Source organism: Solea solea, chromosome 11 (genome assembly GCF_958295425.1).
Source record: "Solea solea chromosome 11, fSolSol10.1, whole genome shotgun sequence".
NCBI lineage: Eukaryota > Metazoa > Chordata > Actinopteri > Pleuronectiformes > Soleidae > Solea > Solea solea.
Window position 1 is genome coordinate 1,304,161 of NC_081144.1, and position 12,879 is coordinate 1,317,039.

Sequence of the window (12,879 nt, forward strand, 5' to 3'; positions counted from 1 at the left end):
GTGAAACAAACTGTTCTCTTTTCTCTCCGCAGGTATCGAGCCCGTAGGAAATGTTGTGATGAAGAGAGCCAACTTCACTGTGGAGACCATCAGTGCAGGAATGGGCGAGGTCCTGGTTTACGTGGAGGATCCTGCAGGACACAGAGAGGAGGTGAGACACTGGATGTCCTCTTTAGATGACGTCTTTTCACCCGTTTGGTCATCACGGTGAACTGTTTCTCTCTTTTGAAATGTCCTGCAGGCCAAAGTGACCGCCAACAATGATAAGAACCGCACCTACTCGGCCTTCTACATCCCTAAAGTCACAGGCATGCACAAGGTAGGTTTATTTTTAGAGCACGAGTCTGAACGTACGCCACCGCCATGCGTTTCATCTTTTGCCAACAACCGTGATGAACCACCCTTTAAAATAAAAGTAGCTGCTGTTCTATATTTAAGTCCACGCTGTGCTTTATCGTCTATTTGCCTCTAGGTGGGAACATGATTCACGAAATGGAACTCGGAAGAACTGAAACTAGTATTTGAGATCCTACAATGGTTCTCAAACACCTCAGTGTCACAGGAGGCAGATTTATTCCCAATAAGATCATTTGCTCTCTCCTCATCCTCCTCTTCCTCACAAATACTTCACACTAGTGAAATTAGATTAAGATGCTTCACCAAGTACCACCAGAGGAAGCTTGCGTACCACCGGTGGTACTCATACCACAGTTTGAGAACCATGGTGGAAGATGTTTACTGATGTTGAAAATCAAATTAGGTGTAAGCGTCGTTTTCTACCAGCGCAGTCCAGCTCGCCACAGTACAGTTTGGACTGTGGATGTGTAATTTATATAACTGTTTACATCACACGCATCAGCTACACAAATACTGTAACGTCACACACGGTGTACACAGTGTAGCTTGGCAATAAAAAAGTAAACACTGGAGGACATCCACCGCTCCGCGTCGTTTCTCCTCTGCATGTGGCTGTTTATCACAAGAAGAAGAAGAAGAAGACGAGCTTTGTTTGAAAGAAGACTGCAGGGAACAACAACAACAAAAAAGCAGCGCTGCGTTTCCTTTCAGTCGCACGTCAGCGATGATTCTCTGTCAACAAATCAGCGACTAATCGCAGTGAGACCAGAGCTCGGTTTCCACAGCCGAACAAATACAAAACCTGACTGTGTCGTGATCAGTGAACATTTGACAATGGAACTGCACATAATTCTGTTCTCTAGTTTATGGATTTGCTTAATTGCTGTTGCTTCATTACACACAGTGTCCTAGAAACAATACTGCCAACTAGTGTTATGGTGGTGTAATTACAGTCCTGTACTGCAATTCATTTCAGTGATGATATCCGTGATGATAACACATTTATATGAACGCATGTTCACTAGTTATTTCCTTTACCGTCGGTGCTGCTGTAACATTTCCATGGTTTAAAGTCTTTCTGTTCAGTGAAAGCAGGGATTTTAATCTCTCTTCTCTCTGCATCGTAGGTGACGGTGCTGTTTGCAGGGCAGCACATCTCAAAAAGCCCCTTTGAGGTGGAGATCGGCATGGCTCAGGGAGACTCCAGCAAGGCCACAGCCCAGGGACCGGGTCTGGAGCCCTCAGGGAACATCGCCAACAAGGCCACCTACTTTGACGTCTACACAGCAGGTAACTAAACGGAGACACTTCTACAAACCTGTTCCCGCCTCATTGATGCATAGTTAACTTTTGTCTCTCAGGTGCTGGTGTTGGCGAGGTGGAGGTGGTGATAATGGATCCTGCCGGCAAGAAGAACACAGTGACTTGCACCATCGAGGACAAGGGCAACAGCAGCTACCGCTGTACCTACAAACCCACGCTGGAGGGACAGCACACCCTCTGGATCACATTCGCTGGTGGTCAGATCAGCAAGAGTCCCTTCACTGTCAGCGTTGGAGAGGGTAAGACTTATAGATAATGATCGTAGTCGAACGTTAGAATATCACTGCTGTCGTGCGTAGCTTTTTAATTTTAGAATTTAGCCACTCAACAACAGAATATATTTGCCTCGTAATCTCACTATTTAGGCTGAAAACTGACGTTTGTAAACTGAGAAAATCAGTGTTTTAAGCTCACAGGGAGGCAGGAGGTGCTGCTCTATCGCTGCCTTGTTTGGTAAGGATTTCAAACGCTGAAGTCATGAGATAGCATGTTTGAACTTACTGACGGCTGAGGCAGGGGGTGCATCAACAACTCCTGTGTCCAGACATGTAACATTACACATTTTTTTTCTATGGACTTTGGTGCAGGGAGTTTACAAAGAGACCGGAAAGATTCCAGTTGGAAAAGTCTGTCTAACACTGACATAAATCAGTGAACAGATAGATCTTATTTTGGTTGAATGGCTAAAACCTCTTTTTCCATGTGTTACCGTTGGCAGCCAGTGTCTCGAGTTGGCTCCCGTCGACAGCAGCGTGCTGATCTGACCATGTGTCAGTACCTCGTATAACTGCAGTTGAAAAAGCTGAACTTTGCCATTAAAGCTGCTGTCAGTGAAACGCGTTTCGTTTAAATCGGGATCAAATGCAGTAGCTCTATAATCTCAAAGCTATCACCGATCAACGCAGTGTTAATGTGCGAGTTCCCACTTTTTAAAAAGAACTATTCTGTTCTGGCAAGAGCAAATCTGTGTGTAATGTAGTGACATATTTATACCCATGTCTTTAAAAGCTAATATCATTTTAAACTGGTAAACAAATTATTTCCAAGTGATGTTTGGGTGAATGTTTGGATTTGACATTAACTTCAGTTTTTGCCAGTTCATGTAGCGTCACGCGTCATCATAGACACCAGGGGGCGTCAAAGTCGCAACTAATTCTGATGACTTGCTGAAAATCGCAACAGTCAGTGCGTTTACATGCATGTTTAAAGTCTGATTTTAGTCGGACTAAGACAATAATTCGATTTTCTCGATGCCATGTAAACACATTAGTCCGATTAGATCGAGCTGGTCTTAGTCGGACTGACATATCTGGATAATGCGGTTCATAGTCCGATTACTCCTGCATGTATGCACTTAGTCTGACTGGAGTCCGGCTTAGGTGTCCTGCACATGAACCAGAATTTCAGAGTCAAGACGTACACGGCCAATAAATCGATTTTCTCCTCCACGTGTATACTTGGACTCGGCGAGGTGTCCTGATTGCCTGTCTTAGTCAGACTATGCCCTTAGTCAGACTTATGCTTGATTAAACGGTGGGTGTAAACACACTGACTGTTATAACTCTGCGATACGAGGTCCGACCTGAACCAGACCTGCTATGATTGATAAAAGTCCCTCCTTGAAGACGTCGAGCACCCGATATCGCTTCTTGCTGTTATATTTTATACATTTTATGTGAAACTCGTACACATAAATCTTAACAAACGGTGGGAAAATTTTGTTCCCAGCCCACTGTTGAGGAACCACTCATTTGAGACAGTAAAGCTTTCTAGTTTCCCCGTCTTTATCCACTTCATCCCAAACTCACCAAACACATTCATGGGTTGATATGGAGTAGGTTGGTAAATGCAAACAGCAGCAGCAGCGGCGGACACAGGAAGTTTAGCACAAAACAACATCACTGACAGCAGCTTTAAATATTTGCTTACTCTGCTGTTTTGTTTTTTTCTTCATTGCTGTCTAATGCTTTCCTGTCTCTTCCTGTCCCTGATAGTAGAGACCTGGTGGTATCTGTCCTCCTCTCTCTGGAACCGCCCCTTCCTTCTGCTGTCATTTCCTGTTTCCTGGGATCTCTCTTGGGTACCCACTCTCTGTGTGTGTGTGTGTGTGTGTGTGTGTGTGTGTGTGTGTCTGTGTCTGTGTGTGTGTCTGTGTGTGTAATTGCATGTCCTTTCTTGATCTGCTAATTTCCCTGTGTGTGTGTGTGCATGTGTGACTCAATCATCCCGGGTGCTTTGTCTCCGTATTAGGAGAGGTTTTCAGCATGTCCATGACTAAATAATCCACTGACACGTCCACCATTACGTTACCCTGTGTTGTTTGTATTTGCCCGGAGAACGATGCCTCACTCCTTCCAGCTCGCGACTGGTAATGCGTTTACACGCTGACACAATTCGTCAAGAATTGTGTTTGTGTGGCGTGACCGGCATTTGTCTAAACTACAGCCTTTGGCACAATGTGGTTCATGTTTTCATGAAACAACACTGAGGTTTTATTGGGTGTTTCCATCCCGCGAAATTAGCCCATAAAGAACGAACTGTTCAATCAAGAATATTGGTAATGTCAATAAATGTGGATGTAGCGCCTATAATAGCAATAAAATAAAATAAAAAGGTACGCCATGAGTAAGAACATTAATATAAGCAGATCTTATTTAATATTTTGGAGGTTTTATTGGCAGAAATTGAATGTAATACTCATAAATATGCTTATGTAAGTGTATAATTGCTTTAAAATAAAAATAGTTTGGTTTTTGGACAAGTCGTTTTGAAGTGGAAGCTTATTCTACCAGTAAAGAATGTGAGTGCACATGGAAAAATAGAGGTTTGAGGAAGAAAGGAGCCCTTCGGTATCGCCATTAGATGTCACTAATTCTTACCCACAGGACCTTTTTAATACAAACGTTCTAATTTGGAGCTGCAACTAACCATTATTTTCATAATCGATTCATCTGTTGATTGTTTTCTCGACGTGTTTGGGCCGTAAAATATCGATCAGTGTTTACCAAACTTGGAAATGATGATGTTCTCGAATGTCTCGTTTTGTCCACAAACCAAAATGATTCAGTTTTAAGGATTTCTTTGCTACATGGAGCAAAGAAACCAGAAAATATTCATAAGTACATTTGACACCCCTTTCATAAAGAGTGTCATGTATTATTATAAAAATATCCCATGTTCCTGTGGGCGTTTCCTTTGCTTCCTGCCGAGCGTTGAGCTGTGACTTAGCGGCTCCTCTCTCCATCGTATATACTTTTAATTAGGAGATAAGGACACACTTCCTGTGAGGATACTAGAGGCTCACTTCCTTCACTCTGTGTGGAGTAAGACAGATTTGGATAAGGAGGCACAAGAAGAAGGCCGTGCAAGCGACTGGGAGGTTTCCAGCAGCCCTTCATTGTGATGGATGCACCATTAGTATGGAAAATGTTTGGGTTTCATATCATTCCCCGTGCACCTCGTTCCTCTTTCCCCCTCCACTGTAACCACCACTGAAAACTCCTGTGGTAATAATGATGGAGAACTCACTCCCAGTCTGTGTCTGTGTCTCTACAGCGTGTAACCCCAGCCTGTGCAGAGCCAAGGGCCGCGGCCTGCAGCCAAAGGGCCTGAGGGTGAAGGAGACTGCAGACTTTCAGGTTTACACCAAGGGAGCCGGCACCGGCGAGCTCAAGGTCACCATCAAGGGCCCCAGTGAGTTACACACACACACACACACACAAAAGACTGGACCATGTTAAGTGAGTTTTGTTTCATTTTCTTATTAAAAAGTCCTCCACTCCACTCTGATCACATACCCTGGTGTAACCTGCAGAACAGTATTTCTGAATGTACTCCAAGTACCGCTGGTGGTGCACGTACCACAGTTTGAGAACCGTGGGTTTAAGAGATAGAGTCGCAAGTTTAATCGATTTTCTGTTTAAATTATAGAAACAATCATAGAAAGTATTGCAATGGCTCCAGTTCATCTTCATATCTTTAAATTCTTGCATTAGTATATACATCGTTGTATATTTTTGTGCTGTCATTTGATAATTCTTCAATTTACAACACCATTTTATTATTTTTATTATTATTATTAATAATATTAGTTGCCATATGCTTGATTTATGACTCTTGTAATCTACAGTAGGTAAGATCTGTATAAAAATGTGCAATTCAGATAAAGAACCACTTTAAAAACCACTTTAATTACAAAAAGTAAGAATTTAGTTTGTTTCATCGCCCCCAAGTGGCCAAAGAACCAATTCATGTCTGCTTTATCCCCATAGACTTTCATAAACTGTTATTTATCATTTTCTGTGACGTTATAGAAACAATAATAGAAAGGACATATTATTATTAGTAGTGGTATTAAATCTGTGATCTTGGTTTATGCCTCTTTAAGGTACAGTAGGTAAGATCTGCCTAAACATTTACAATTCAGATAAAGATAACTAATAAAAAGTGACTTTATGTTGTGTTTAAAGTTGGTTAAAATGCCCCCAAGTGGCCAAGTGCCCCCCCCCCCCCCCCCCCCCTGTAAACATTTATAAACTATGTTATTTATCATGTTCTGTGTGTGGTGTTTACAGAGGGTCTGGAGGAGCCGTGTAAGAGGAAAGATCTTGGCGATGGCGTGTATGGATTTGACTATTACCCCACCACACCTGGAACATACAGCATCACCATCACCTGGGGAGGACAGCACATCCCCCGCAGGTAACTTAACCACTTAACCATCACAACTAAATTAACCTAAACCCAATTCTAACCCTAAAACCAGGTATTAATCCTCAAAAAGCATGTTAATGTTGTGTAGACGTGCCAAAAATGTCCCCACAAAGTTACCAAGCGCTTGAGTTGAGTCGTTGTAGCTCATCACTCGCTGCTCTGTTTAGTCCCATTGAGGTGAAGATTGGCTCTGAGGCCGGTCAGCAGAAGGTGAGGGCCTGGGGTCCAGGACTGGAGGGCGGCATCGTCGGCAAATCCGCCGACTTTGTGGTGGAGGCAGTTGGAGACAATGTCGGCACACTGGGTGAGTGGAGAATGACGGGGTTACCAAGCCTTCAGTCACACACGGCGAACTGCTGCTCCACTGCTTCATGTGTTTTGGTTTCTCTCTCTCCCGCGCAGGTTTCTCTGTGGAAGGTCCGTCTCAGGCCAAGATCGAGTGTGACGACAAGGGAGACGGATCCTGTGATGTGCGCTACTGGCCCACGGAGGCCGGAGAGTACGCCGTGCACGTGCTGTGCAACAGCGAAGACATCCAGCACTCGCCCTTCATGGCCGAGATCGTCAACCCGCCGGGCAAAGACTTCTACCCAGACAAGGTACATTATTTATACAAAGAGAGGCTCATCTCAGGGGTTTGTTTTCTATTGTTTCTGACTCTTCACCTGAGTTCCAGCTGCTTTTCCTCTGCTTTTAACAGATACACATCCATAGATACTGCTAGATATTTACATGAACACTGCTTGTTTGTGTTTGTGTGTTGCAGGTTAAGGCGTACGGTCCCGGCCTTCAGAGCAGTGGCCTGGCTGTAGGAAAACCCACAGAGTTTACAGTTGATGCCAAGCAAGGAGGAAAAGCTCCTCTGAAGATTGTGGCTCAGGTATGGCTGTGTTATTGAGTGCGTATGTTATCGACTTGTCCTGTTTTTGTTGAGCCGCTGTGCTTGACAAAAACACTGTGCAAATATGGGATGAAAACCGTGACATGAAGTCAGTTAAAACATCAGTAAATACGTATTCCAGAGTTCAGGGGCAGCAACAGAGGAAGCTCTACATCCTGTGGTTTAACTTCAAACACACATCACACCAGGTTTAGCATCACTCCACTGGTTATCACTTCATTTTAAAATCCTGGTCCTTGCTTTTAGAGCTTGCCTTGGACAAACTAAGGACTTTGTCGCTTAAATTGTGTGGGTTCTTTTAAAAAAGCAGGCTTTTATTTAGACGAGGGTATCTGTGAAAGGTGCTATATAAATAAACTTTACTGACTTACTTACATAAACTGGCATAATCTTTATTCTATATCATTAATAAGGTCTTTACCTCTTTGGTTTTTCCCGCACCTGCACAGGATGGTGAAGGCAATCCTATGGATGTGCAGGTGAAGGATAACGGCAACGGGACGTACACCTGCACCTACACGCCACGGAAGCCTGTGAAACACACCGTCATGGTCTCCTGGGGAGGAGTCAACATCCCCGACAGCCCATTCAGGGTCAGTACACACACACACACACACACACACACACACACACACACACACTATCTTCTGCCACTAGGGGTCTCTCTCACCATCAAAACATAACAAAAGACCCAGCGCCTGTACAAACGAGAACAAGTTCAGGAGAATCTGCAAAGATCTCTCTTTCCACTCGTCAGCCGTTAGCGTCTGTATCATTCCACAGTGAAGCCCCGCCTTTCCATTCCGTGTTTCCATTCATTTCTTTTCTACAAAGGCTTTTGTTGTGGAAATAATCCCCAGCAGCAAATGTGCGGCTTCATACTGAAAAGTCCTGGCGTTTTATTACAGCACGATGAAGATTGAGTGCGTTTTTAAAGGCAAACCATAAGTAGAAGATAGCAGCGACTCCGTAGCTCAGATGTATGATGTTACCTTCCATATAATTATGACGGGGGGGGGTTTATGGATTTAGTTACATTACATGTTGTTTTTACATGTTTTAATGTGGAAATGTTTCCTTTTTCGAGGATGAGTAACGTCACCAATCTTATCTGTTACCACAGATGAACATCGGAGCAGGCTGTCACCCAAACAAGGTGAAGGTGTCTGGACCTGGTGTCGCCAAAACTGGTCTCAAGGCCTTCGAGCCCACATACTTCACTGTGGACTGTGCAGAGGCTGGTCAAGGTAAGACTTTGTAGTTTCTCCTTGTATAAATTCTGATTCATCAACATCCGTGTGAGCTCCTTTTTTTTTTTTTTACCTCTGGATCTTCTGGAGGTTTTTGTGAACCCTGGTCACATGTGAGCGTACAGGAAATCTCCGTAAAGAATGTTCCGACCTTAAATCTCATGCCATTACGCGAAGGTCACGTCTGAAAATGGTTAATATTATGGTCTGACTTAACCAAAGTTTGAAGGAAGTAAGAGTGTCTTACATTCTCCTGAGAAATTTCCGCTCTTCTTCATGAGCACAAGTTATTTTCCTCTTTAGAGGAAAGTAGATGATAAATAACAACATGAGTGTGAGCGACGGCTGGTGTCGTCCTATAAAGACAAGCATGGTGTCCATCTGGTCAGATCTCAAATCTCAATCCTTCAAAATGGGCGTTTCTTTTGTAACCAGAGTATTACGTCTAACTTTTATACAGGTTCTAGGTTTTAGGAAACTTGATAAATTGGCTACGGTCGACGTCTTAGAGCAAGGGTCTCAAAAACAAGGATAGAAAAACATAAAATAATCCAATACAATCTTCAGGATCACAATCTTAATCACAGATTCATTAAAGATCCCATAAATCTGCAAGGACGTGTACAGACACGTGTGTCTGCCTCGGAGTCGTCCAGCATTCTCCTAAAAAACATCCAGTGAGACCAAGACTTTATGTTTTAAATCTTTCAGCAGTTAATTCCAGGCAAACATAATCGTTGTGTTCCGACAGTGAGAGAAAGTCCTGGGAACGAGGCTGATAGGATCCAGATATGCAACAATATTTAGTTTGACAATAAATAAATAAAAAAAAACATATTTATGATACAAAGTAAATGTATTAAATGAAAGAAAAACATACAGAAATGACTCATGACTTTGACTTGGAGACCGCGCTGACATGATGACTGTGTGTGTTCGCCTCCCGGCCACAGGTGACATCAGCATAGGAATCAAGTGCGCCCCCGGAGTGGTGGGACCTGCGGAGGCCGACATCGACTTTGACATCATTCGCAACGACAACGACACGTTCACGGTGAAATACACTCCACCTGGAGCAGGGAGCTACACCATCATGGTCCTGTTTGCCGACCAGGTGAGAGCGCACAGGTTCTCAGTCGTCGTGTGAATGTGTGAATGCATGAAGGAGTGAGTGTTTAAGAGCTTGTGTTTGTTGTGTTTCAGGCCATTCCCATGACGCCCATCAGGATCAAAGTGGATCCTTCTCATGACGCCAGCAAAGTCAAGGCAGAGGGACCAGGACTGAGCCGCAGTGGTAAGAGACTTCTTTCAAATGATCCCTGTGTGATATTTGTGCCGCTCTGTAGAATAGGAATGTTTTAAAGTGCTTCAGATAAAGTTGGATTGGATCATTTCAAAATAAGAAACTGTCCCCGTCTTCTTCTTCTTCCGTCTCAGGTGTTGAATTGAACAAGCCCACTCACTTCACTGTGAGCACTAAAGGAGCAGGGAAGGCGAACCTGGACTGCAACTTCAGCAGCCCCGTCAAAGGAGAAGCCGTCAAAGACTTTGAAATCATCAATAACCACGACAACACACACACCGTCAAGTACACACCTGTGCAGCAGGTACAGTAAGAGCCTGGCTGGTGCCGCTTCCGTGTTAAAGTATCCAGCTCTTGGCAATGCACATGAATAAGCTCCCACAAGTTTAAATGAGTCCTTTCACTGGAGTGAATAATGTTTATTTTGTTAATGTACAGTTTGTAAGGATTAGTGACATCGAATGTATGACATGTCAAGGAAACTACGGTGGCCTTCACAGACCATTAAAGTGACGTTGTGTGACCGCTCCACTCTCTCTGCCTCAGGGACCTCTGGGAGTCGCGGTGACCTACGGTGGAGATCACATTCCCAAGAGCCCGTTCAACGTGGGCGTGGCTCCGACACTCGACCTGAGCAAGATCAACATCACAGGCCTCGGAGACAGTACGCACCTGCCCGTCTTCACCTGTTTTACATTTCACTCATTAGATTAGATTAGATTAGATTAGATTAGATTAGATTAGATTAGAGAAGAGAAGTTAGTCCTTTATTAGGACATTTACATTGTCAAAGCAGCAAAGACAGTAAAGATAAAGGTAACAAATAATAAAATAATAAACATGCATTTCTACATTATGTGACAGTACAATAGAGAAAGATAATATTTTATATACATATATATATATATACGTATATATATATATATATATATATATATATATAAAAATATATATATATATATATATAGGGTTACCCTGTTATTGTTTGTTTTTAAATCTTGTGCTCTCTCTCTCTCTCTCTGTGTGTGTGTGTGTGTTGTTGTTGTTGTTGTTGTTGTTGTTATAGAGATGACTGTTGGCAAAGACAAGGAATTCACTGTCAAATCAAAGGGAGCTGGAGGTCAGGGGAAGGTCGCCGCCAAGGTCACCGGACCTTCAGGAAAACCAGTGTCCAGCAAGGTACGAGGACGCGTGATTTCCCTCGTAAAAAAAGTCTTATTGATGTAAAAAATTATACAGTTATAATCTTGGATTTATCTTTGTATGATTAGTAAAACCTGGTCATTTTTTTCTTGGTCCAGGTGGAGCCAGGCCTCAGTCCAGAGACCAGTCAGGTGAAGTTCATTCCCAGGGAGGCGGGGCCATATCAGGTGGAACTGACCTATGACGGAGCTCCGGTTCCTGGGTCACCCTTCACCCCCACAGCTTACCCCGCCACAGACCCCTCCAAGGTGAGCCACCGTTACTGACTGACACTACATCTGTTCTATAGTGTGCATGAGAAACACATCGTTCAGCATATTTTACTGCTCTTTCACACGTGTCCTTAAAAAACAAACTATTCTAGAGGAATTATAATTACTCCCTGTGTAACAAATAAACTGGCAGATTTCAGATGTACAAATAATCTAAAAAAATCTGACATATTTAACAAGCAAATATCACTGTTAGACTCCCAAAAGTCAAAATGTGGAAGAGTTATCGCTATAATCTGCCATTAAATAGGTTAAAACTGATTTTTTCTTTTCTTATACTAGTGCTATGTGTCTCTTGTTTTTTTTACTGATATCTCTTGCATTTCTTAAACAAACAATGTCAAAGTCGGCACTGAACCGTTGGACTGTTATACGATTAAAAGTCTGACAGACAGATGATCCTTTTTTGCGTTTATAGATCAATTTGTTTGTACGGTTTAGTGATTTTAATCACTGCACACCCCTAGAATATTTCAATTAAACAGCCCCCGCAACTGCTTTCACCTACACAAATGAAACTTGGCACACATGTCTGTCAGGATGAAACCTACAAAAAAGTCTTTTGCACCCATGCCCCAAGTCCAACAGGAAGGCAGCCATTTTGGATCAAACAGACATTTTGAGTGTGTCATTTAAACAAATTCCTCCTAGACCTTCAATCCTATCATATTTAAATTTTCAGGTCAGTCTGTACAAGATACAGATTAAATGTTATTAAAAGCTTCACTTAATATCACACGATGCAGGCTCTAGGGGGCGTCAAAGTTGCGGTTGTTCTGTATACTTTTGTACACGGAACAGTCGAGTTTGGATTGTTATTTTGATGTAATCTTCCTAAAGTTAGGTATAACTTTGTTTTTTTTCCTATTACCTGTAATTTGTATTATCATTAGCTGAGACACACGTGGTCATTAACTATCCGTCTCCTCACCTCCCCGCTCAGGTTCTCTGCTCTGGCCCAGGCTTGGAGCGCGCCAAGGTCGGGGAGACGGGGGAGTTCATCGTGGACTGCACCAACGCCGGCCCCGCCGAGCTGACCATCGAGATCATCTCGGACAGCGGCACCGAGGCAGAGGTTCACATCCAGGACAACGGAGACGGGACCTACACCATCACATACATCCCTCTGTACCCCGGCTCGTACACGCTCACCATCCGCTACGGTGGCCAGGATGTGCCCAACTTCCCAACACGGCTCAACGTGGAGCCCGCGGTCGACACCAGTGGGGTCCGTGTGTTTGGACCAGGAGTGGAGGGCAAAGGTAAAACAATATGTCCTAAGTATTTTGTTCAGTAGAGTTTATTTATTTCTTTTTAATGTTGTTTTCATTATTTTAATGATAATTCCTCATTCATTCATGTTTTAAATAGAATTTTGGAGTTTTATGTGTTTTTCTCGTCAGTGTTACTGACCTGTTTTTATGCAAATGTTTTATTTGCACATAAAAACTTGAATGTGAAATCTTCAAATCTTCAAATATCACAGGAAGTTTTGATGCTGGTGCAATTACGTTTTATATTTTGAACAAACTCTGATGAATGGCGACGTTCAGCTGC

General features: G+C 43.1%; 1 protein-coding gene across 3 annotated transcripts in view; it reads left to right on the forward strand.

The window, feature by feature from the left end:
• The window catches only part of flna (filamin A, alpha (actin binding protein 280)), a 61,884-nt gene that overhangs the window by 32,323 nt on the left and 16,682 nt on the right, over positions 1-12,879 (forward strand). For all 3 annotated transcript variants that reach the window (XM_058642440.1, XM_058642442.1, XM_058642441.1), the window contains exons 6-23: positions 33-151; positions 242-319; positions 1,485-1,647; positions 1,719-1,919; positions 5,236-5,373; positions 6,255-6,381; positions 6,561-6,697; positions 6,796-6,992; positions 7,160-7,273; positions 7,744-7,887; positions 8,418-8,541; positions 9,498-9,658; positions 9,748-9,838; positions 9,982-10,151; positions 10,394-10,511; positions 10,914-11,026; positions 11,149-11,298; positions 12,266-12,584. In XM_058642440.1, coding sequence (XP_058498423.1) covers positions 33-151; positions 242-319; positions 1,485-1,647; positions 1,719-1,919; positions 5,236-5,373; positions 6,255-6,381; positions 6,561-6,697; positions 6,796-6,992; positions 7,160-7,273; positions 7,744-7,887; positions 8,418-8,541; positions 9,498-9,658; positions 9,748-9,838; positions 9,982-10,151; positions 10,394-10,511; positions 10,914-11,026; positions 11,149-11,298; positions 12,266-12,584 — 2,664 coding nt within the window. The remainder of the gene's footprint in view (positions 1-32; positions 152-241; positions 320-1,484; positions 1,648-1,718; positions 1,920-5,235; positions 5,374-6,254; positions 6,382-6,560; positions 6,698-6,795; positions 6,993-7,159; positions 7,274-7,743; positions 7,888-8,417; positions 8,542-9,497; positions 9,659-9,747; positions 9,839-9,981; positions 10,152-10,393; positions 10,512-10,913; positions 11,027-11,148; positions 11,299-12,265; positions 12,585-12,879) is intronic.